This window comes from Mandrillus leucophaeus, unplaced genomic scaffold (assembly GCF_000951045.1).
Source record: "Mandrillus leucophaeus isolate KB7577 unplaced genomic scaffold, Mleu.le_1.0 Scaffold141, whole genome shotgun sequence".
Classification (NCBI taxonomy): domain Eukaryota; kingdom Metazoa; phylum Chordata; class Mammalia; order Primates; family Cercopithecidae; genus Mandrillus; species Mandrillus leucophaeus.
The window spans coordinates 656,500-682,370 of NW_012101377.1; the positions used below are offsets into that span (position 1 = coordinate 656,500).

General features: G+C 43.0%; 1 protein-coding gene across 7 annotated transcripts in view; it reads right to left on the minus strand.

Annotated features, from left to right (window-relative positions):
* Positions 1-4,466: 4,466 nt before the first annotated feature.
* Positions 4,467-25,871, minus strand: part of PUM1 (pumilio RNA-binding family member 1) — a 138,894-nt gene continuing 117,489 nt past the window's right edge. For 4 of the 7 annotated variants that reach the window (XM_011973987.1, XM_011973991.1, XM_011973988.1 and 1 more), the window contains 7 exons: positions 25,442-25,571; positions 23,318-23,452; positions 18,467-18,604; positions 15,100-15,225; positions 14,252-14,373; positions 9,866-10,058; positions 4,467-6,306 (listed from right to left, as the gene is read on the minus strand). In XM_011973987.1, coding sequence (XP_011829377.1) covers positions 6,175-6,306; positions 9,866-10,058; positions 14,252-14,373; positions 15,100-15,225; positions 18,467-18,604; positions 23,318-23,452; positions 25,442-25,571 — 976 coding nt within the window. In that variant the 3' untranslated portion in view covers positions 4,467-6,174. The remainder of the gene's footprint in view (positions 6,307-9,865; positions 10,059-14,251; positions 14,374-15,099; positions 15,226-18,466; positions 18,605-23,317; positions 23,453-25,441; positions 25,572-25,871) is intronic. The other 3 variants (XM_011973990.1, XM_011973986.1, XM_011973989.1) reach the window with 1 other exon arrangement.

The window sequence follows — 25,871 nt, forward strand, 5'->3', positions numbered from 1 at the left end:
GCTAATTTTTGTGTGTGTATATATATATATAATTTCTAATAATACCATCTGGAGATAGAACAGTATTACATTTAAATAACATAGACATACATAGGCCAGGTGCAGTGGCTCACACCTGTAATCCCAGAAATTTGGGAGGCTGAGGCAGGTGGATCATTTGAGGTCAGGAATTTGAGACCAGCCTGGCCAACATAGAAACCCTGTTTCTACTAAAAATACAAAAATTAGCCGGGCGTGGTGGTGGCACATTCCTGTAATCCCAGCTACTCAGGAGGCTGAAGCAGGAAAATCGCTTGAACCCAGGAGGCAGGCGGGGGTTGCAGCGAGCTGAGATCGTGCCACTGCACTCCAGCCTGGGCGACAGAGAGAGACTCAGTCTCAAAAACATAAATAAATTAATTACAAAATGAATAACACAGACATACATAAAGACACAAATAGAGATTCATGGCTTCTGTTCTGAAATTTGAGCCACACGTCAGTCACAATAATATAAAACTCCCTAGCTGGATCCAAATTGTGTTCTTGACAGATAAAGTTACCTGGTCAGATGGCTAAAGGCTTTCATTAATATTTTTGGAAAAGACATTCAGGATTCTTTCATTTGCCACTTTTCTAAAAAGTTCTTTTTTTTTTATTCTGATGAGTCATTCTTTGAAGTTTGCATTTTAAAGATTTAAACATTTCTAAGGCAGAAAGGCTGTTATGTTTTCACCAAAAAGGAGTCTTGGAGCATATTTACTTAGTATTGGGAGTCAATCTTACTGAGACTGTGGACTAAGTTTTAGGTGAGTGACAGGGGAGAAATCCATTTTTTTCCAATTAGTCTCAGGCGGTTGCTTTTATAATAGCCAAGTTGTGTGCAAGACCAAGATTTGCATTTAGTTGTTGCAGATACTCCTGGCTCATTTGAAGATCTTTTAAAGGAAGATGGTGTTCAGAATATTCAAATATTCAGATGCAGAAAGACAAGAGATCAAACAGCCTTGCAGATTTAAAATTTTTTTTTTTTTTCATTTTTTGAGACGGAGTCTTGCTCTGTCGCCCAGGCTGGAGTGCAGTGGCACAGTCTTGGCTCACTGCAGCCTCTGCCTCCCGGGTTCAAGCAATTCTCATGCCTCAGCCTCCTGAGTAGCTGGGATTACAAACGCCCACCACCACACCCAGCTAATTTTTGTATTTTTTTTTAGTAGAGATGAGGTTTCGCCATGTTGGTCAGGCTGGTCTTGAACGCCTGACCTCAGGTGATCCGCCTGCCTCAGCTTTCCAAAGTGCTGGGATTACAGGCCTGAGCCACTAAGCCAACCTCACAATAATTTTTATAAGTGTGCTGTAAAGATTTCTTTAGAGAGGTTTTTTTTTTTTTTTAAGTCATTCTGTCTTTGGGAAGCTTCTGTGTACCATCGAAAAATGCATCTCATTGTTTCTTAAGTACTCAGGATCGTCTTTTTTTAATGTAACCATAGATGAATAATTTCATCTAGAGTCAAACTTCCCTATTGTGGCCGCTGTAATTGTAAGTTACCTTCCTGAGGCGCATCCATTTCACTAGAATGGCACAGGTTCTGAATCTTCAGTTTCTAAACATAAAATTAGCTGGAGCTCCAAACAGAGGAGTTTCAGACTCCCCAGATTCTGATGAACCCACAATGCCCTGTCCTTCTAAATATGTGCTTACTTGAGGCCTCCAACTGGACCCTGTTCATTTCCTGTCAAACACCCACTTCAACCTCCAGATCCCAATCTGGATTCCAGTCTGGAAGTCAGTATACTGGACTGGACCTAGTCCAGCTCCTGTCAAACACCCAGTTTCACCCTAGTGAAAACAGCAAGGGCCCCAACATAGCAGGGAAAATTTGGAGGTAATAATAACTCCTATTTATGGCTTACTGTGTGCCCAGTCCTGTGTGCGCCAAGGGCTTCCAGTATACCCTGTGAAATAAAACTATTATTAACCCCATTTTACAGATGAGGAAAGAGAGGAAGGCAGATGACTTACAAAGGTTACATAGGGCCAGGTGGAGCTGGGATTTGAAGCTCAGTCATTAAAATAGACTCGGAGGTGTGGGTTGTTTGAAAGCTTTGTGCAAAAGCGAGGAAGTGGCCCCAGAAAGAGGCACCAGGGTTGCATTAACAGAGGCCAGGGGCTGCTCCCCTGTCTTCCTGTGTGACCTCACACTAGCCCTGTGAGAGTGACAGGCCTGGTCTACCACTCCAGGTGACGGCTGGAGAAACCACGGTCCAGAGAAGTCAGTGATTTGCCCGAGATCACAGAGTCAAAAGCAAAGCTGAGGTCCGTGAGCCAGGTCAGTAACCATACCCTCCCACCCCACACCCACCCTACCCTAACACCCCATGTTAGGGCCTAGTGCTAGGCATTGCGGACGCTGGAGGGAGCAGGAGGAGAGGGAGTGAAGAAGGAAAAAGCTTAGTTTCAGGGCAGACGCCAGACCTCTGGTCTCTGGGTGGGATTCCTACAGTGCTGAGCCCTTCAAGCCAGGGAAAAGCCATCCCAACCCTGACCTTGACCCCTTAGGCCTCCGTAATGCTTGCTTTAGGTGGCAGCACCCTCGCGTGGCTACAGTGGGTAACTACATAAAGTCACAGGTTTCCTCCCTCAAAAGGATGCCTCACTCCCTGGGGCCTCACCCTTCTGCAATCCCTCTGAGCCTCAAAAAGAGAAGATGGCCATTCATGGGGCTGACGGCGGGTAAGGGCAGGATGGCATGGACAGAGCACTGGGCTGGGAGTCAGGAACCCTCAGATAAAATCCTCACTTGGCTACTGACTGCGGGGCTTAGGTCTCAAACTCCTCATCTGTATAAAGGGCTGAAACATCTCCCCTCCCTCACTCCCTAAAGCTTTCCACAAAGACCAATGGTATCTCAAATACAAAGTACTCTGTAAACTGTAAAGCACCGTGAGAGGGTAAGAGTTATTACATAAACTGAGGAATACACTTTGGAGGAACTCTGGAAGACAGACCAAGAATGCCAGTACCCAGTGCATGACAGCCCAGGTCATAGAGTCCTTGGGATGGACTTGGTAGGAGAGTAATGGTGGTCAGAAGAGGGTGTGGCTCAGAGCCCAGCCCGCCCCATGAAACTCAGTCCTGCAGATGGGGGGATCTGCCCCCATGCCCACCCCCTCGCATGATGAACTAAGGGGAAAGCCACAAGCTTTATTAAATCACAGTTGGTCTATCAAGACTTCCATCAGATCCTAGGACCTGTTTCCACATCTATGAGACAGGGATAGCCACATTCTTTGCAGGGCTGTCGGTTCCCAGAACCGTTGTTGAGAACATGTAAAAACCATCTCATGGGTGACTTGGTGCAGAGTCGGTTCACAACAATTTACATTATTATGTAAACTAATGAACAAAGTTTTGTTCATCAAAAACGGTGCAGGAAAACTGGCATCATTTATTACACCAGTGTGCTAGACACTGAATAGCCATAACTTCCCATGACAAGAGAGCCACTTTACATAGATCTGTTACCTCTGGTCCACTTCCAGCAACGAATTTGATGAAAGACGGGTGAACTAACTTGCCAAAGTGCACAGAGTGGCAAGACCCACACGTGAGCCCAGGTCAGTGTGACTGGAGTCATGGTATCAGAGCAGCATGGACTGCAGTTCCCAATGCCTGCAGCGTGCCACCTCTGCAAGCCCCATGATGGCTACCGTAGCGGCCCCAGCGACAGCTGCTGAGGCAAAATCGCATGCTGGACTGGAAACCCGCATTCCCTCAGCTTCCTTTTCTTCTCCCTCTATTCCCAGGGCCTGTTAGTGACTAGCCCTTACCCTTGAGGGGCCTATGTGAAGTTCCTAAGTTCCTTCAACCACCCTGAGGCTCCACTTCCAGACACCAGCTGGTATGGGCTTCCACCTGGCCTTTCTGGTTGGATCCAGCCTGTAACTGCCAACACTTACCAAACCTGCCCCTGGAGCAAAGTTGGTGAAGAAGGGCAGATGGCATCCTCAGGCCTGGGCCACAGGCACAATGGTGAACTCAAGCCTCCTGTGTTACAAGCTAAAAGAGGCTCCCAGTCTGAAGAGATGAGCATGCTCGGACATTGGACCACTTGGCGGGCCTCAGCAGTAGGAACAGGTTGGCAGGGTGCAACTGGAGCAGCCCAAACACAGAAAACAGGGAGAGGCCCAGACAGACAGTGCTGTAACCCAGACACCTCATCTGAGAGGCCCAAGGAGAATATTCTGACATGTAGAGTTGGAAATCTGGATTTTTATGTGCAGTATCTTGATTCTGAATGTACTGGGCAAGCTGAACCAAACATCTTTAGTTTAAACTGGGCTCAAAGAGCCATCAGTTTGATACCCCTCCCCCAACTCTCACAAAACAACAAAAAAAACCACCAGAAAGCAGCATGAGCAGGAAAGGGCTGTCCTGGGGAACTACACGGGGGGTAGGGCGGGGGGAGAGGTTAAAATAAAGCACAAACCCAGATTCCAAAGTTCTGTATTTTTCAAAATAAAGATCACACATTGTTTAGAGACAATCTACACAAGAGTTACAAAAAATAGTTGCCCAGGCATAAGCATACACAGGTTTGTTAATTATACACATATGGTTACAAGTGTGCTTGCAAAAAAGTTCATTGGAAATATACACAAGGCTCTGGAAATGTACACCGTGTAGTGTTACAATTCTATATTCAAACAAGGAAAATTGACAGTATGTTACATTCACTTACAAGTAGACAAAATGCAAAATACAGTTCATCTTCTGTACAAAAGGGAAGGGCAATTCACACTTTACAAGGTGAGAGGGGCTCTGATTGTAAGGAAAGCTCGGGCAGGGCTAGACTTTTGCACGTCCTTTTGACTGTCACAAAATCAAAACATTACTTTTTTAGGATTAAAAAAACACTAGTGAGAACTCAATCTTGAATAACATTTAGAAAGAATCTCGCTATACTTGAGACTAGATGACAAATAAAACCAAGCTATTTTTTTCTTTTTAAACATTAACTAGGCTGTATAAAGAACATTTATTCCTTCAAAAGAAAAAAATTTACTTCTGGTTGAAATTACAATTTACAATATACAACACTATATGCTACGACCATAAAAGGTGAGAATATACACTGAATGCACAGGGCTGGCTAATTCTCTTTTCTTACCAAAAAACGTGTTTATGTTGATTCAAACTTCTCCACATTTACATTACAGGTATACAAATGTACAATTGTACAATCAAAATTATGTTCGACTACTAGGGTACATTATAGATACAGATTAGACATCAAAACAAGAAAATACTACAAATTTGTATATATGCAAAGTCTACACCAAGTATACACTATATATTTATAGAAGCAAGACCAAAAGCAGAGTTGGATTTTTTTTTTCTCATGCTAAATAATCAGATTTTGCCTTTCAATGTTAATAGAAAAAAATCCAGTAGGCAGTAAACAATCACACCCGCCCAGCCTCAAAAGACGGTTCTGGGTGCTCGCATCTCCTCCTCACGAACAGCCTTCTTCAGCATCATATAGTCTCCAAAAAAGGCATTTTTTAGAATTTCATAAACTTAATGTCACAAACTGAAGCTTTAGCAACTCTGAAACCTTTTTCATTATATATATATATATGTATATATATTTTTTATAAACAGTGTTAAATGCCAGTTTGGGGTCATTTAACTACAATTCAAACTTCTCAGGTTTTTTTGTTTTTGTTTGTTTTTTACTAAAATGAGGAGGTGGGGAAGAGCTATTTGCAAAACTTGCCGGCCAGGCAAATGAGCTAAAAACCTTTTCTTTTCTTTTTTTTTTTTAAAGCTTTTTTTTTTTTTTTGTTAAACCAACCACCCTGAAAGTTTCCACATGTGAAATATAGATACAACAGTGAACAAAATATGTGGCCTCCCATGTACATTGGTTACCTATGTACAAGTATCCTATACACCAGTAAAACAGCAGGGCAATTAGTCAATTAAAAAAAATAGTACATGTTATGTGTAATAAAATTAAATTTACAAAGGCTTTTCCACTTGTGGATTTGATTCCTTTTTTGGAGGAGGGAGTAATCCTGGAGCAACCACTTGCCCGTCTCAGACTCTACACTAGAACATTTCTGGTTGCTGGTTGGATTTGCCAGTGGGCCAGTGAGGTCAGCGGGAATAAGGGAACAGCGGGTGACACTGCCTCAGATGATACCATTAGGGGGGCCACAGATGGGCCCTAAGTCAACGCCGTTCTTCATGTAGTACTTCTCCAGTTTGGCCAGAATGTGCTTGCCATAGGTGTACTTACGAAGAGTTGCGATGTGGGGCCGGATCTGGGGAGGAAAAACAGTCTGTTACACGGCCTGAGAAGAGTCTTGGGGGCAGGCTTCCCGGACATGCATTTGCATGTCACGCATCACACACACACACACGCGCGCACACCCCACAGCAATACCTTTCACTGGTTCAGCCCAGTCCCCTGACTTCTAGCACTTTGGCAACTCATCAGATGAGGAGAGGAGCTCCTATCCTGAGTGGTACTACAGGGCCTGAGGGCCCTGGAGGCTGGGTGGCCATGGGCCACTCCCAAGACAGCACATGGAGAAAGTGCATCCTAGCTGGGAAAACACACTACCCACCACCCACCAGCTACACAGTGCTTCCCGGCAAGCATGTGGACAGGTCCCTCTGGCCCCATGCATGGCATCCAGGCTCTCCTGAGCAGTGGGGGTTATTTCTGGGCACCACGAATCCTGAGCTTACCACTTGACCCCATCTCTCCAGGTCACAGTGGAGCACAGAAAGCTAATCAATGACAAGAAGAGTAATGATGAACATCAGGAGCTGGTGTGATTATCCCCATCTTACTGATGGAAAACATGAAGGCAGAGTGGTTAAGTTACTCAGCCAAGGTTGAATGGCTAACAAAGGACAGCACAGATAGCTGAGCCCAAACTGTGTGGCTCCTCCACAAATTAGGTTTCTCCCCACTGTGCTCTCAAGGCATGCCCGTCACACCAGCCTCATCCCTCACGCTCTCCGACCTATGCTCTGGGTCACTTCTTCAAGTATTCCTTTCTGTTCTTCCCTCCCTGGGCTGATCCATTTCAAGAAGTCCTGCATTCCAGAAAACTTGAGAGGTGCTTCTTCTCTGGAAGCCCCTTTTCTCTTCTGTAAGCTCAGGGAGCATTCTACATACCTCAGCTGTGTCTACAATCTTTTGCTTAATTATCAATATTTCCATATAAACAGTAAAGGACCAGTTTATTCATCAGATTCCCCAGAAAATAATCCAAACCTGCAACTGCATACATAAACACACTAGATAAATGTACTGCAGTAGACAGAGGCTCTCCAGGTTGAGAGCTCCATGAGGGCAATTTTTGTCATTTAGCTGTGTCCTCAAAGCAAGCAAGGGTCGATCCGGTCTAGAAATCACTTGCGCATGCTTCCCAGGACACAGAGCTGTATCAGGTGTCACATTCCCACTGAAGAGCCTACAAGGGGCTGGGCGTGATGGCTCACGCCTGTAATCCCAGCACTTTGAGAGGCCAAGGCGGGCAGATCACGAGGTCAGGAGATCGAGACCATCCTGGCTAACACGGTGAGACCCCATCTCTACTAAAAATACAAAAATTTAGCTGGGTGCGGTGGCGGGCGCCTATAGTCCCAGCTACTTGGGAGGCAGAGGCAGGAGAATGGCCTGAACCCGGGAGGCAGAGCTTGTAGTGGGCCGAGATCTCGCCACTGCACTCCAGCCTGGGCGACAGAGCGAGACTCAGTCTCAAAAAAAAAAAAAGAGCCTACAAGGGAAACTGGCTGGTGACAAACAGTCCTTGGTTCCAGTTTAACCTCCCTTAAACTCACGTGTAGAACGGCATATGTAATAATGCTACACTTTCCTTTCAGTTGTCGTACTATGTTACTAATGTTTCTGTCATGAGAACTTGAGGTTCACGATCCCCTTGCTTTTGGTAGCTTTCCTTTTAGAAAATAACCGAAATCCAATCCATTCCTCAGTCCCTGGAACTGGCTGCTGACAAGTCCAGGAACTTCACCTTTGTACTTCTCCAGAATAAACCAAACTAAAAACTCCTAACAAGCCACACACACACAACATGTTGAACTCCATTTTTTATTGGATTTAACAAGAGGTGAAACGTTAATTACCCACTTCTCTCCTAGTGCCCCTTTTGCTGAAAAGGATACCACTTAGTAATGGAAGAGCTGAAAAATTAAGAGGGCTTCTCGGGACTCTCCCCGTCAACTCCCTCAGCCAACCAACTGCTAAACCCTACCAATTCTAGCGCTCTATTCTGTCCACTTCTCTTCAATCCCAAACCATCACAATCTGGTGCCCTGACAGCCTCCCATGTGGTCTCATCACTGTCTCCCCTCCTCTAAACTACAAAGGCCACATGGCAGCCAGGACAATTATTTGGAATATAAGTGTGATTTTGTCCCCCACTGAACTTGTTTTACTTCTTCAGATACAACGCGGTCTGGCTTCCAAGTCTTCACACACCATGTTCCCTCTTCTGGAAAGGGTCATCACTCTATTAAGTATCACTCACTTAGAGAGCCTCCTCTGTGCCCACAAGTTATAGAAGACACCCTGCACATTCCTGGACAACCCTTTCCCCTGTATTTCTCCAGCATCCCGTAACTATCTGTGCACAGCACTGTCGTGTTTACCAATACAACCCTGTTGAGAATACGACCTGCTGTACAGCAGGTGTTCAGCACTTAACGATTGAATGAATGGACATGTCTTAAGCTCCTACTTACCTCCAACACTCCCTCCACCTTCACCAGTATCCTCAAAACTTCAACTTTAAGAACTTGGGACTCCCCAAGCCTTCAACTGCCACTGCCAACACCAGTGCAGTGTTCTGGATTGGTTTACTATGACTCAGGGGTGGTGGGTGTCTTGTCTGGCTCAGAACTTGAGTCCATAACAAAGATTCTCATTACCGAACTTTGTTCTCAGTGAGGGCAAGTGGGTCATCATTGCCAGACAAAAGGCCAACCAACCCCTCAAATGAGAAGGGCTCAGTAAGTTCAGAGCCCAAAAGCTGCAGGCTCAGATGAGAAGCACCAGAGGCTGGAGGCACTGCCTAGCACAAACACAACTGTAGCATAGCCTGCCTGTGGGTCTGTTTTGCTTCCTGGGCCCTGTGGTGTCTGTAGTGCTCACTGGACCCACACCGTGACTTGTCGAGAAGCTGTGGGCCTGTTCAGGTGATTTCTCTGTCAGTTCCCCACTCACAGCACTTAAGTATTCTCATTTCTGTTCCTTCTTCCCTGTCTAACTCTTCTTTAGCCTTGCCTTCTCCTGCAAAGCCGGCCCTCAGGGACTTTGGGAAGGGTGAAGGGTCCTTCTCATGTCCTCACCACTGCTCACCACCATGGCTCTTCCCCACCAGACTGCACTCTGCGGGCAGGGATCAGCTGTTAGTCATCTCTGTGCTGATGAAGTCTGGCACAGAGTGGGCTTCAGGTCAATGTACCAGGCTATGCACCACGCTGGGCAGGCCCTTATTCAATAGATGTTGGTGGGATGAAAGAACAGGAGGGAGGAGTGAGAAAAGGAAATGAGGCAAGCAGGCTGATTTGTTGGACTCATAAGCTGATTCTCTAGAGATCAGGGATGGAAATACTTCAAAAAACATAGCTTAAGACTCTCATACCAGTTTGGCTATTGATAAGGGAGGGTTGGCAAATGTGTAAGGACAATGGTGACTCCACATAAAAGAAAAACAGAACACAGCATGGGACACAGGTCAGTGACAAACTCTTCAAAAACAGCAGGGCACCCACCCTCCTTTGTGTTTCAGAAAGGAAGCCACAGCCTTGCACACTTTCTCTGATACCCTGCCCAGCCCAGCCTACCTTATGCATGACGATCTTCCGCTGGCCTGGCTCCGCCACGTCAATCATCTTCTGGACCACATAGTTGGCATACTGGTCCTTCATCATGGTGTATAAGGCACTGTGGGGACCGTCGTTCATGGTGCACACCTCATCGATGAGCACAGCACGCTCCGTACGTGAGGCATGAGTAACACATTTCTCCACGACATTGCTGTAACGAGATAAAACCAGGGACAACTCTTAGAAGAGGGGCCCCTGTTAGTGAGGTTGTGCTTGCCTAGCTTCTGGCCTGACCTCAGGACCAGCAGGAAGAGAGAGCTATTTAGCATTTGAGGAAGATGAGTCGCCAACTGTCTGACTCTGTCTCTGACTCTCCACCTGTGCCATCTGTGGCATCCAACTGTAGGAAAGGGGGGAACATGAGGGTGATCAAATTATACACTGCCATGCTACTGCATACTGATCACCCAGAGAGACCAGGTCTTCAAGGACATGGGACCCAGCCCTCTAACGGGTGAGGGTAAGGAGCCCAGGTAGGTGAGGAGACTTAAGCACAAGGTTTAGGGCACTGGTTCACCACTCAGCTGGTTATTATTTTAACACTTACCAAAATCTGTCCACTCTTTCCTTGCCTCTGTGAGTTCACCAAGGCCAGGAACGAACCTTACTTATGCCTGTCTCCCTGCTGCCAAGCAGGGCATGGTGGCACGCACCCATAATTCCAGCTACTCAGGAGGTTGAGGCAGGAGAATTGCTTGAACTGGGAGGTGGAGGTTGCAGTGAGCCGAGATTGTGCCAAAGCATTCCAGCATGAGTGACAGAGCGAGACTCCGTCTCGAACTCCTGACCTCAAGTTATCTGCCCACCTCAGCCTCCCAAAGTGCTGAGACTACAGGCGTGAGCCACCACGCCTGGCCTCAGATAAATAATTTTTTTAAAAAACAGGAAAAATAGAAATTTTAGAAAAGAAAAATAAAACATCTGAAATAAAATTTACTGTATGACTTTAATAGTGGATTAGAGATGACAGAAGAGTCAATGAACTTAAAAATAGATCAATAGAAATAAACAAAAAAATACATCAGTAGCTTTCAGACATTTATTTTATTTTATTTTTATTTTTGAGACACTGTCTCTCTCTGTCACCCAGGCTGCAGTGCAATGGCATGATCTCGGCTCACTGCAACCTCCGCCTCCGGGTTCAAATCATTCTTCTCCCGCCTCAGCCTCCCAAGCACCTGGGATTACAGGTGCCCGCCATGACACCTGGCTATTTTTTGTTTTTTTAGTAGAGACAGGGTTTCACCATGTTGGTCAAGCTGGTCTCGAACTCCTGACCTCAAGCAATCTGCCCGCCTCAGCCTCCCAAAGTGCTGGGATTACAGGCATGAGCCACTGCACCCGGCCCTATTTTTATTTTTGTAGAGGCAGGATCTTGCTGTGTTGCCGAGGCTAGTCTCGAACTCTTGGCCTCAAGCAATCCTTCTGCTTCGGCCTTCCAACATGCTGGGGTTACAGGCATGAGCCACTGTTCCTGCTTCCAGACGTTTTTGATGGTGACCCAGAGTACAAAGTAAATTTTTCCACTGTTTGAAAAAATTTTTGTTTGAGACAGAGTCTCAATGTCACCCAGGCTGGTGTGCAGTTGCACGATCTTGGCTCACTGCAACTTCCACCTCCTGGGTTCAAGCCATTCTCCTGACTCAGCCTCCCAAGTAGCTGGGACTACAGGCATGCGCCACCGTGCCTGGCTAATTTTTGTATTTTCAGTAGAGATGGGTTTTGGCATGTTGACCAGGCTGGTCTGGAACTCCTGGCCTCAAGTGATTTGCCTGCCTTGGCCTCCCCCAAAGTGCTGGGATTACAGGTATGAGCTACTGTCCCCAGCCCCTATTTTTTCTTTTTAAAATAAGATTCACAGCCAGGCACAGTGGCTCACGCCTGTAATCCCAGCACTTTGGGAGGCCAAGGCAGGTGTGGATCATGAGGTCAGGAGAACGAGACCATCCTGGCTAACATGGTGAAACCTCGTTTCTACTAAAAATACAAAAAAATTAGCCGGGCGTGGTGGTGGGCGCCGGTAGTCCCAGCTACTCGGGAGGCTGAGGCAGGAGAATGGAGTGAACCTGGGAGGCGGAGCTTGCAGTGAGCCAAGATTGCACCACTGTACTCCAGCCTGAGTGACAGCGAGACTCCGTCTCACAGACAGACAGACAGATAAGATTCATAATTTTCTACAAAAATCTCCTATCTTTTCATTCACTAAAGCATATTTTCCTTTACATCCTGAGTATATTTAAATAGCTGCTGTATAATCGATCCTTCTTTACTAAGTCCAATAACTGGGTCATTTTAGACTATTCATTGACTTTTATTTCTTTTTTCTTGAGTATAGGTCACATTGTCCTATTATCCAGATAGACACTGCAAGTAACAAGCTACAGAAACTCAGAATTCTGTTATGTTCCACCAAAGAGAAGTGCCCTCCACTCCTGTTTTAGTGCAGTTAACTTGGCTATAGTCAAACTACAAACTTCTCCCATACAGTAAGCAGCAGCTAGAAATCCCAGTTCAATTCTTTTAGCCTTAGTTGGAAATGTGGTTCAGGGGTCAGCGAGACTTGGGGAAGGTTAAAATTGGGCCTCCCCCGAACCCCTGCTGGCTCTCTCCCTTTCTAGGATTTCTCTTTGATGTGGTTGCCCTAAGGATTGCCTATTCCAGCTTTAGCTGCCCAGCATGGAAAAGACTGGGAAGTGATCAAAGGCTGACGGTCATCAGAAATAAGAAATTTCCCCAGTGCAATCAATTCTCTTCCTCCAAATGGCAGCCCCCATCTCTCTGGTATCCACCTGCCCTTTGGTTACTCTCTAGTGTCTTCAGGTAGTTCTTGTATTTCTGTCCACAATTTATACATGTTATCAATGGGAGGACTGGGCCCACAGTAGCTACTCAGTTACTAATTGTAACTGCTGTAGCTGGACATGGTGGTGTGCATCTACAGTCCCAGCTACTTGGTAGGCTGAGGTGGGAGGACTGCTTGAGCCCAGGAATCCTAGGCTACAGTGAGCTAGGATTGCGCCACTGCACTCCAGCCAGGGCAACGGACTCTGTCTCTTAAAAAAATAAAAACTTTTTTTTTTAATTGTTTTTGAATTTGTTGTAATATTAATTAATGCTTAGGCTACATCCAAGGGTGAGAAATTAAATACCGTGAACAAAAATGTAAACAGGAGACTGACCCGAAGAAGAGAACCCAAGAGATTCTGTCCCCCATTCTTCAGTCGTGGCAACTGGTCAAAAGGAACCCCCCAAAACAAAACAATATAAAGTCATAAGAGATAACTCTGATATGGTTAGGCTATGGAGACACTGGATCTACAGGTACTTTCATTTCTTTTCTCTATTTTTCCATGCTGTGACACGTTATTAAATTTCACAAATTTAAAATGAATGAGGTCAGGTACTGGTGGCTTGTGCCTGTAATCCCAGCACCCTGAGAGGCCAAAGTGGGAGGATTAAGTCCAGGGGTTCAAGACCAGCCTGGCCAACATGGTGAAACCCTGTCTCTACAAAAATAGAAAAAGTAGCTGGGTGCAGTGGTGTGCACCTGCAGTCCCAGCTACTCAAGAGCCTGAGGTAGGAGGATCGCTTGAGCCTGGGAGGTGGAGTTTGCAGTGAGCCGAGACTGTGCCACTGCACTCAAGCCTGGGCGACAGAGTGTGACCCTGTCTCAAAAAATAAAATGAACAAATTAAAAACATTAAGGTGGTATGAGTCCTGCTTTGCAATTTATTCTAAAAACCAGGGAAGAATATATTCCAAAAACAAAAAATACTATGTTATGTAGGTAGTAGGAGGACATATACAGTATCTTCTCAGAAGACCATACCACTATCCACATGGAAGGGCCATAGATTCCTTCTCCAACCTCTGCTACTTATAAGTGACCTAAGACACCTTTCACAACCTGGGAATAACTACTGCATTTCATTCTTGAGCTTGCACAATATGAAGACTGGAAAAGAGATCCTAAGAACACTAAGGCCTGTACATAGATATACATATGGTAAACTGCCTTTCTTTCAGGTGCCAAAAAGGGAAACTGAGTAAACAACATTTCACAATTCCAAACAAGTTAATAAAATATTCAGTTCATCAAAGTGCAACACTCACATTCTTTAGTAACATATTCTCCAGATTTCAAAGTAGCTGACTCTATCAGAGTAAGAACCCCACTAAAGGACCTCTTAGAGTTTATACTTTGTAATAAGACTATCTGACTTTTTAAGCTACATATACTTTGAAAAAACAACAAAAAAAAGACAATAGTAAAAAATAGAATCATAGTTCAACACTACTAATCCTCTCTTCTGGGAAATAGTCCTTGTAACTCAAAGCACATACCTTGCAAATTTGTGCTGACTCAATACAAGTACATTGCCTCGGATTTCTGCTACAATTTTGCTTTTATCCTCAGGACGACCATGCTCCAATACATGTTGGATTACATAATTTCCATATTGATCCTGTTTGAGAAATAGTAAGAGAAATAAAGTGTATGTGAAAGCCAGTTCTGTGGGTTACCTAAGTCCTTATATCTAATTAAGACCTATCTTTCTTTTAGCACCATAATGGTTTATATGAATACTAATGAACACACAACAATTTTTAAAACAGGTAGTAACATTTTTCTCTATTATTACAAAACAGGAACATATTACTAGACAATAGAATATACATATTCATTCTTAAAAGGGGAAGGAGTGTTATGACAATAAATATTCATTTTTCTCAAACACATATACAAATGGTTCACTGCACCTATTTATAACAGAGAAAAACTGGAAATATTTATGTCCAACAAAAAACAAGGGCATACCTAATTATTTAATCAGTGGTATAAGCAGAGAATGTATCAAAGCTAAAAACAAGAAATCAACAAATCAACTTATTTCATTTAACAATTATGAAACAGAGACCCAGAGGGATCAAATGTCTACCTAAGGTGACACCACAAGTACATGACAAGAGTTCTGGAAGACAGATCTCCTGACTCCAGGGCTAGGGCTCAATTCACCACTCATACTCATAAAACACAAACCAAGCTGCTCTGAATACAAATACAACCACAAGATTTAAGGGTATTTTAAACACATTAACCTCTTCTGGAACCTACACTGACAAAACACACAAACTCTGGCCCTGGACGAGCCCACAGGTGTTTGCAGTTCCTCTACTGGCAACTCCACTACCTGTACAAGTTGCTCTGTGTGCTGGTGAAGCTCCTCTAAAATAGGGAGTGTCTGGTCAGGGAGACAGTGCTCCAGGATTCTCTGAATCACTCGGCAGCCATAAGGATGTGTGGACAAGGCAAATACCTAGGGTAGACAAACACAAATGAGAGGCAAAAATGACAGTCACCACCTTCAATGCTTCAGTATTGTTTATAAATATATATATGTATTCTCCCACTAATCTTCACAAATGAACTTAATGGCATTTAAGTTCTCTCTACATATAATAAGGTGTGTGTGTGTAAATAAACTCATTGCTTATTTTAGGAATTCATAGATGTGCATAATTCAGAGCGGAAAAGGACGTTTCCAAGCCATCAAGAAACAGATAACTAGTCAAAGTCATGAAGAACACACTTAGTTAAGAGAGTCAAGTGTGTCGACTGACAACCTCTCCAAAAGACAGCGCTAACAACAGAAAAGGGAAGGACTGGGACCAAATCCTGAATGCTTTCACACTGTCAGAACAACCAGAATGCAATGTTCTGATTTAACAGTGATGTTTTTCAGCAATAAGAAAAGGTTCTTTTGCTGGATTTGGAGCAACAGAAAAGCACACTACCCTTGAGATTCTGCCCGTCCTAGCTTAATGGCATACACCTCACAACTGTAATCAAGAACAATAATAAGAGCAATAATAGCAGCTAACACTTACTGGATGCTTGCCAAGTGTAAGTCATCACACCCAGTGCTTTCTGTATGATTTTGTTTTGTTTTGGAGACAAGGTCTCACTCTATCACCCAGGCTGGAGCACAATGGTGATCACAGCTCACTGCAGCCTTGAGCTCTTGCACTCAGGTCATCCTCCTGCCTCAGCTTCCCAAGTTGCTGGGATTACAGGCACTTGCCACCACATCTGGCTACTCAAAAAAAAAAAATTGTGTGTAGAGATGGAGACTCGCTATGTTGCCCAGGCTGCTCCTGCACTCCTAGCCTTAAGCAATCCTCCCACCTTGGCCTCCCAAAGTGCTTATTCTTACAGGTGCGAGCCAACACACCTAGCCTTATGTGTAACCTTATACATGTAGCTTTATGTTTACAACTGTAAAGATAAACAGTATACTGTATGGTTCTGCTTGAATTTAGCTTTATAAAAATGCTACACTTGTAGTCTGGAGCAACTTAATATATTTCACGCAACATTATGATTCCCATGTTCATTTACAATACTGTAAGTTTCTGTAGTTTATTCTGCATGGTATACAGAAAGAAATTGGCTGAGTATATGAGATTTTTTTTTTGGAGATAGAGTTTCACTCTTGTTGCCTAGGCAGGAGTGCAACAGCACCATCTAGGCTCACTGCAACCTCCGCCTCCTGGGTTCAAGCAATTCTTCTGCCTCACCCTCTCAAGTAGCTGGGATTACAGGCACTGGCTAATTTTTTTGTATTTCTAGTAAAACGTGGTTTCACTATGTTGGCCAGGCTGGTCTCAAACTACTGACCTCAGGTGATCCACCTGTCTCAGCCTCCCAAAGTGCTGGGATTACAGGCATGAGCCACCGTGCCCAGCCATGTATATGACATTTTTAGAAAATGCAATCCCCTGCTCATGGTTATCTGGGTTGCTTAAGTCTTTTAAGAGAATAATGGTGTTTAAACATGTCTAAATAGGTCTTGTGGTATATATGTACAGATATTTCAACAGGATCACAGAAATTACAAAGGTTGAAATTTGAAAGACAATACTAAATTATTTTCCAAAATGGTTGTGTCAATGTCTATTCCCACCAGCAGTGTATCTCTTTCCTGTCAGCACACAGCAACTGATGGGTAAGTAACAGTCTATCATTTATGGCTTAATTTTGCACTTTCCTTGTTCCTAATGGAACTGAGTATTTTTTCATGTCTACTGGCAATGTGTGTTTCTTCTATGAAAAGTCAACTTGTGTTTTGGGCTCACTTTTACATCACATTGTATTGTTTTCCTTCATTACAGAGAGGTTCTTTATACACTCTAGTTATCAATTCTTTGACAGTTTCATCTTGAAAGTATTCTCTCCTGGTGGCTTAATCGTTTTACCTTTTTTGTTGTATACTTCCATAAATGTAACATCTTAATGTTAAGGTAAACAGATCTACCCTTTTTTCATTAACTCAGAAACTCCCAATAACTACGTGGGTTGCTGTCAGTAATCAACCATTGTGGTCACTGAGCAAACAGCAAAACCTAAAGATTACTACACATCACATATCACTCTATACTCTGCAGTACATACAATTAAACCTGAAAATCTATGTGCTTTTTCTCATTTTTCCCCCTTCCCTAAAGAAAAACCAATTTCACACACCCAAAAAGGGAGCTGAATTTTACTGTCCTGTCCCATCCACCTTAGGAGACTGTAAGGACCTTTGTGTTTTGGCAAAAAAGCAAAAACAAAAAAACAAAACAAACAACAACAACAAAAAACTACAACCAATTCAGAGGCAATTCCGGAAAAAGGTATTTATATATAAAAGTAACAATCTTACTTGGAAGTTGATGCTAAGAAGAGATTTTTTGACATACGGGAAAACAGGAGAAACTAGAAGTTATCTCTGATTATGTGGTCATTTAATACAATTCAAACCAACCTGGACTGCATCCCCTCCAAAAAAATTTAAGCAAGAAGCACCTTGTTATTTTAAAGATATATTCACACATGACCTACAACATTAGTTCCATAAATTACCTGAATTTTAAACCAAATTTAAAACGAAAGCACTGAAATATCAGAATAAATAGTACTTAACCAAGGGAAATAATTTATTCTTCAAATATGAGATTTCATCTTAACAACTCTTAATGACTGTGTTTCATCCCAATATGAGCAGACATCTGCATTAATGACGGAAAGAAGGCCCAGAGACCCAGATACTTGGCAACACATAGACAGGTACTTGACAGTACTATACAGGATTGCTTTTTACTGCAGTCTAAAGTACATTAAGATCAGGCACAGTGGCTCATGCCTGTAATCCCAGCAACTGCGGGAGGTTGAGGCAGGTGGATTGCTTGAATGCACGAATTCAAGACCAGCCTGGCCAACATGGTGAGGCCGCTGTCTCTACAAAATATTTAAAAATGAGCCAGATGTGGTGGTATGTGCCTGTAATTCCAGCTACTTGGGAGGCTGAGGTGGGAGGATTGCTTGAACCTGGCAGTTCAAGGCTGTAGTGAGCCATGATGGTGCCACTGCACTCCAGCCTGGGCAATAGAGCAGGATCCAGTCTCAAAAACACAAAGTACATGAAGCACAATGACAACATGCCACAAATCCTATTCTGTTTTCTGCTCACGAAGGAAATAAATTTGTTTCAATTATTGCTCTCCTGGGTCACTTACCTGTCCTTTAAACGCATCGATGATAAATTGCAAAGACTGGGGCTGTACACATTCAATGCATTTCTGAACCACGTGATTGCCATTCTGATCTTTCACACACTTCAAGACATGGCCATCTAGTTCCCGAACCATCTCATTCTATTGGAGACAAAGAAAGCACCACCAGAATCACAGCAAGCAAACATGTGGACAAAGAATATTCTTTTCACCAAACACGAAAGCACTACTGAACAGAGAATCTGTGATGACTAAAGTGGAATAGCAACTGTGGAACAATGACAACAAACAGGGAAACAAATGAGGACCTGAGTCTTTTCATACATTAGCAAATTTACAGTAAAATTTTCCAACAATAAATTTACTGTACCAATAACCAGTAACCAAAAAGATCTCACACCGGTAAAAACAAAAAACAAAGAAAAGCCTTTTAAGAGTGCTTTTTTTTTTTTTTTTTTGAGACGGAGTCTTGCTCTGTCACCCAGGCTAGAGTACAGCAGTGGCACGATCTCAGCTCACTGCAACCTCCGCCTCTCAGGTTCAAGCAATTCTCCTATCTCAGCCTCCCAAGTAGCTGGGATTACAGGTGTGAACCACCACACCTGGCTAATTTTTGTATTTTTAGTAGAGACGGGGTTTTGCCATGTTGGTCAGGCTGTCTCAAACTCCTGACCTCAGGAGATCTGCCCTCTTCGGCCTCCCAAAGTGCTGGAATTACAGGCGTGAGCTACCGCACCCGGCCAACTCTTAGAGCTTAAAAGAAGTATAAAGCGTAGACATCTTCAAATACAAAGCAGCCTACATCAGGAACAGATACTTCTTAACTTACGAAAGAATTACATTCCAATAAACCTATTATAAGTTTTCATCATTAACTAAAAAATGCATTTAAATATCCCTAATTTACAGAACATCATAGCTAATCCTAGGCCCTCAGAAATGCTCAGAGCACTTACAGTACCCTAGAGTTAGACAAAATTATCTAACACAGAGCCTGTTTCATAATTTAAAAAAAAAAAAAAAAATTATAGGCCAGACACACAGGCTCATTCCTGTAATCCCAGCATTTGGGAGGCCTAGGCGGGCAGATCACAAGGTCACGAGTTCAAGACCAGCCTGGCCAAGATGGTGAAACCCCATCTCTACTAAAAACACAAAAATTAGCCGGGCATGGTGGTGCACGTCTGTAAACTCAGCTACTCGGGAGATTGAGGCAGAAGAATTTCCTGAACCAGGGAGGCGGAGGTTGCAGTGAGCCAAGTTGTGCCACTGTATTACAGCTGAGCAACAGAGTGAGACTCCGTCTCAAAAAAAAAAAAAATTATTTTATATACATATATATAAATAAAAAATAAAAACAATAAAAAATATTCAAAGTACAGTTTTTACCGAAGCATAATGCTTTCACATCATTTGTAAGTTGAAACATCATAAGTCAGGGGCTATTTGTACACTGTATTAAAGAATTTCTACATGGCACACAGCCACAGTCCCAGCTATTCTGGAGGCTGAGGTGGGAGGATCACCTGAGCCCAGGAGTTTGAGGCTGCAGTGAGCTATGATAATGCTACCAGAAGCCTGGATGACAGAGCAACACCCTGTCTCTAAAAATAAAACAAAACTAAACCAAACTAAAGAATTTCACATACAATTCATCATGTTTTTATTATGACAACCCTGTAAAGTATTCCTAGTAATGATACTAATTAAGCTAGAGTTTACTAAGGCATACCTCTAAGTGTGTAACACGTTTTAATTAAATTTTCCTAACAATCTTACGGAGTGGACACCACCATAGGTGGAGAAACCAAGGAAGAGGCAAATTAAAAGACTTACAAAACTATAGACCTAGATTCCCAAGATTCAAACCCAAGCAATCTGGCTGAACTGTATGATAAACTACTATGTCAGTAAACCAAACTGTCAACAATACATTATCCTGAATACCCCAACTCTGCTGGTCTATAAAAGAAACTGAGACAGAGGAGGCTTAAGTCACATATTTCAAACTATGGATAGAAAGTGACAGAATTACAATTCTAGCCTAAGCTGTGACTCCAACACCTATGATCTTACTACTAGGCCATAGTGACTGCAGAGTCAGCAGGAATGGTTCTCAGTTAATTAATGAAAAGTGTGCAAACACAGGAAGTAGATGAAATGGCCAGAAACTGAGTCTGTGAGTACGAAATGGGTGATGGTGACAGGATATATATAGAGAGAGACACTGGGATTTCGACTGGAGCCCTTCCCCCAAACTCACTGTCCCAGGTCTTAGGTATCTTGAAATTAAATGCCTGCACTATGGCTATACCTGGTGCCTCCTGCCTAATTTCCTTGCTGTCTCCAATCTCTGTACATTGGCTAAACTGTGTTGTCAGTGGATTTATGTTAGAAGACTGCAAGTCATGTCAAAATAGTGATGCTAATGAATGCAATGTCTTAAATGCCCAAAATGTTGAGTACCTCAAAGCAACTAAGATATCATCTAATTAAAGAAATTAAAGATGACAATGGCAGGGGCTAAAGAAGCAGAAGGCAAGAGACACAGTGATTAAATGTCAGAAGGGAATTAATTTTTTTTTTTTGGGAAACAGGGTTTCTTAGGATCTGTCACCCAGGCTGGAGTACAGTGGTGTAATCATGGCTCACTGCAGCCTCAACCTCCTGGGCTCAAGCAATCCTCCTACCTCAGCCCCCCAGGCAGCTGAGACTATAGGAGTGCACCACCAGGCCCAGCTAACTTTTTATAGAGACAGGGTTTCACCATGCTGCGCAGGCTGGTCCTGGGCCCTAGCAATCTACCCACCTTGGCCTCCCAAAGTGCTGGGATTACAGGCATAAGCCACTGTGCTCGGCCCAGAAGAGAATAATTTACTCTGAAAATACAATTATGGGAATGATGGGAACTGTGGAAATAATTATGACAATGAAGCTTTCACAAAAATAAAGTCAAGGAATACTTATAAACAAAAAGAAGGAGAGATGGCTTCTCTGGATAGTTCTGTGATCCAGAAGGAATAAAAATTCCAACAAAGATGAGTTAGTTTTACCTAAAATGGCAAACTTGCATCTAGAAAGAGTAAAATAATCCATGGTAGGAAGCATAAGTCAGGCCCAGAACAAGACACCACAGAGAAACATGACCAGAAAAAATATGTGAAAAATATAACACAGAAAAGAACAATAGCTGGGTGGGGTATCTCACACCTGTAATCCCAGCACTTTGGGAGGCCAAATCGATCGAGTCCAGGGGTTCAAGACCAGCCTGGGCAACATGGTAGAAACCCTCATCTCTACCAAAAATACACACATTATCCTGGGGTAGTGGCGCATGCCTGTAGTTCCACCTGCTCAGGAAGCTAATATGGGAGGACCATTTCAGCTCAGGAGGTTGAGGCTGCAGCAAGGCACAATTATGCCACTGCACTCCAGCCTGGGTGACAGAGTGAGACCTTGTCTCCAAAAAGAAAGAAAGAAAGAAAAAAAGAAAGACAAGAAAATTAAAGAAGAAAAATTCAACTATGAAAATCCAAGAAAAATTAAAATTGGCAATGATCTGAACATTAAAAGAAAATTAAAAATAGCTTCACACTTGCTTCTAATTACTTATACTTTCTTATTAATGCTACATCTCCAGTACTAAGCACTGAATAAATGAACTCCAGACCTGCTCTATCTCCAGCATTCCTCTCTCCCTTCACCAGCATCATGGCACATACCTATGAAACGCACCACTTTAAAAACTTTGGACTTCTTCAGACTTTAACTGCCACTGCCAACACCAGTGCGGTGTTCTGGATTGGTTTACTATGACTCAGGGGTGGTGGGTGTCTTGTCTGGCTCAGAACTTGAGTCCATAACAAAGATTCTCATTACCGAACTTTGTTCTCAGTGAGGGCAAGTGGGTCATCATTACCAGACAAAAGGCCAACCAACCCCTCAAATGAGAAGGGCTCAGTGAGCTCACAGCCCAAAAGCTGCAGGCTCAGATGAGAAGCACCAGAGGCTGGAGGCACTGCCTAGCACAAACACAACTGTAGCATAGCCTGCCTGTGGGTCTGTTTTGCTTCCTGGGCCCTGTGGTGTCTGTAGTGCTCACTGGACCCACACCGTGACTTGTCGAGAAGCTGTGGGCCTGTTCAGGTGATTTCTCTGTCAGTTCCCCACTCACAGCACCTAAGTATTCTCATTTCTGTTCCTTCTTCCCTGTCTAACTCTTCTTTAGCCTTGCCTTCTCCTGCAAAGCCGGCCCTCAGGGACTCTGGGAAGGGTGAAGGGTCCTTCTCATGTCCTCACCACTGCTCACCACCATGGCTCTTCCCCACCAGACTGCACTCTGCGGGCAGGGATCAGCTGTTAGTCATCTCTGTGCTGATGAAGTCTGGCACAGAGTGGGCTTCAGGTCAATGTACCAGGCTATGCACCACGCTGGGCAGGCCCTTGCTCAATAGACGTTGGTGGGATGAAAGAACAGGAGAGAAGGAGTAAAAAAATATGGAAGGTGGGTTGGATGAAAGTTTGACTTGTTGGAGAAAATGATGGCTTAATAGTATTTTACCTGCTTTAATTCATGGAGGAAAAAAAAAAACCACCTGTAAAATTGAACCTATTAAAGGCTAAGTTCTAGCCAATGGAAGAGTATTGGATACCACAGGTTTTAATACAAGATACTTGATCTACAATAAATTTAAATTATTTGCACAGTTCATGCTTGCCATGCACAAAAAGGCAGCCATAAGCAACAATGCAAAACCATAAAAGAAAACTGAAAATTGACAGAATTACAGGGTTCACTACATGTACCATGGAGAAACATCAAACACCAAGAGAAAAGTTAAAGGGGAAACTTACAATTACCTGCTGGTCTGAAGGAATAAACTCAAGAGCTTTCTGGATAACACGGCAGCCATACATCTGTAGTGCCAACGACAGGACATGGCCTCGAATCCGTTCTGCCAAAGCCAGCTTCTGTTCAAGACTGCCAAACTAGACATAATGTGTGGGTGAACACCATTACTTAAGTAGAAGGAAATAAACCAGAGAAAGCAAAGCATTCATTATTCTGCATCAACCATTGGCATAACCTCTTTTAGCCCTGATACCTGTGATTAACTAAACCTTTTATTTAAAGAGCCATTGTCTCTTCAAGCCAGTAGTTCTCGGCCTCTAATTATGAGTAACCCTTTTTAATGTTAAAAAGTTTCTCAGATACCCAACAATAGTAGTTTCACTATTAATATCTGCTAAGCAAACACATAATTCCTCAAAACTGTCATTAAAACATACTATTAAATGAATCCAGCCAGGTGCAGTGGCTCACACCTGTAAACCCAGCACTTTGGGAGGCCAAGGAGGGTGGATCACCTGAGGTCAGGAGTTCAAGACCAGCCTGGCCAACATGGCAAAACCCCGCCTCTACTTAAAATACAAAAATTGGCCGGGCACGGTGGCACGCTCCTGTAACCGCAGCTACTCGGGAGGCTGAGGCAGGAGAATTGCCTCAACCCAGGAGGCAGAGGTTACATTACAGTGAGCTGAGAAAGCACTACCACACTCCAGCCTGCCCCACAGAGTGAGACTGTGTGTCAAAAAAAAAAAAAAAAAAAGAATCCATATTCTCTTACTGCCAAAGCACACATGGATACACTATTTTGAAGTAGTATTCTACATCATTAACAGAATTGACTTTTTTTTTTCCTCCTATTTACACAAAGTAACAGAGTTGGGAGGGGAAAATTAGCACAATCAAGAAGTACGACTACACAATGTTAAAATTCTACTTAGAATGATTTTCCATCCTTGGCTTTTTATTTTCATTTGAATCACATAATCATGAGATTGGAGGAGACGTTATGAATTATCAGTCCATCCAACCTCCTCATTCTCCCAAGGGGAACTAAGATTCAGAGAAGTTCTCAAGCTTGGTTCAAATCATGTGGCTATAATCCATTGTATATTTTGTCACCCCAAGGTACATCAGCCTCCAGAACTAGAGAGCTCAGTATTTTTATATATGTAACAAAATGGCAGTGCAAAGTCATTCTAAAATCAAAAATACAAATCATGTTTAGATTGGTTTCTTAGTCTAAAATTGAAGAATTCAGGGTGAAAAACCATAAGTCTTCATGAAAAAACTTGGGAAGGTAACACTTGAGTACGTCATTTTTTCATCTTCATACAAATCAAACTGAATGAGATGTTAAGACGTTTACAAATTTGTTTTGTGGCAGGTAATGTGCAGAATTCCAGCATTTTCCTCCCCACACCAGACTCCTCCTCATCTCGAAGTTTTGTGTCATTCTGCATCTATAACTTAGGGTTGCCAATACCAGATAATAAGGACTACGATGGTAAGCAAAAAAATCCCTGCCTCTCTAAAATTTTGCTTTATTAGAGGAAAAAGACATTAATCTAACAATCTCGTTCTTTCCAAAGACAATGATAAAAATAAAGTGAACGTTATTCAAATTAACAGAAGTAAAACAAGAAATCAAGGCCAAACGATCAGCCAAGAAGCAGCATTGAACAATTCTTGTGACCCTAGCTGATAATGAAACATACTGGAGTTGGTGTCCAAAGACAATTCTCTTAAGAACCTTAGAAAAATTTGTTTTTGGCAATATTTTATTGTGATCCTGCTAAAACTACTTTACAGGGATTATTTCCTCTTTAAGTGACATGTTTTGTGAAACCATTGACACAATCTGAAATAATGTGCTGGGTCCTAAATGGGGACACCAGTTTTCCAAACACATTTCCAAAACAGACTGGCATCATCTGCTTGGGTATTTAAACCATACAGAATAGACAGACTGCTTCTAATGAATTGGAAAAACACTAAAAAGCTCTTCAAAAAGACTACTCACCCTTCATTCTGAAGACTGGAATGGGACTGCTATTCTTAAAAAGGCTAATGAAAATCAAAATGCTCTGCAGATTCTCTGAAGTCAAAGGATAGAAAGAACAAAGGCTTACTTCAAAGAACTTCTGAATGACGTAATTTCCAAACACATCTACCATGAGTTGGTAAGCAGCCTGGAGGATTTCATTGAAGACAAGCTGGCGCTCAGCTGGTGTGGCACGCTCGAGTTTCAGCTGAATGAATCTGAAGCACAAAGTAAAAAGGGCAATCACAGCACTGAAGGAAGACCTGGAAATACGTCAGAGAACCTCGGTTTGTAGACTGCATCCATTCTGAAATGTGTGTGAGTGAGCATGTGTGCACACACATGCACACAATAAACCAAACTTTATTTGAATGAATCACCTGAACTCCCCTGAATAATTTTTAAATAGAGGAAGAAGGCCCTAACTTAATTGAGCTTTGAAAATTACATATAAATGATGGTATATTTCATTCCAGTAGGGCATGTCTACTGAATCTTATTTATGTGCAAGGTGGGAG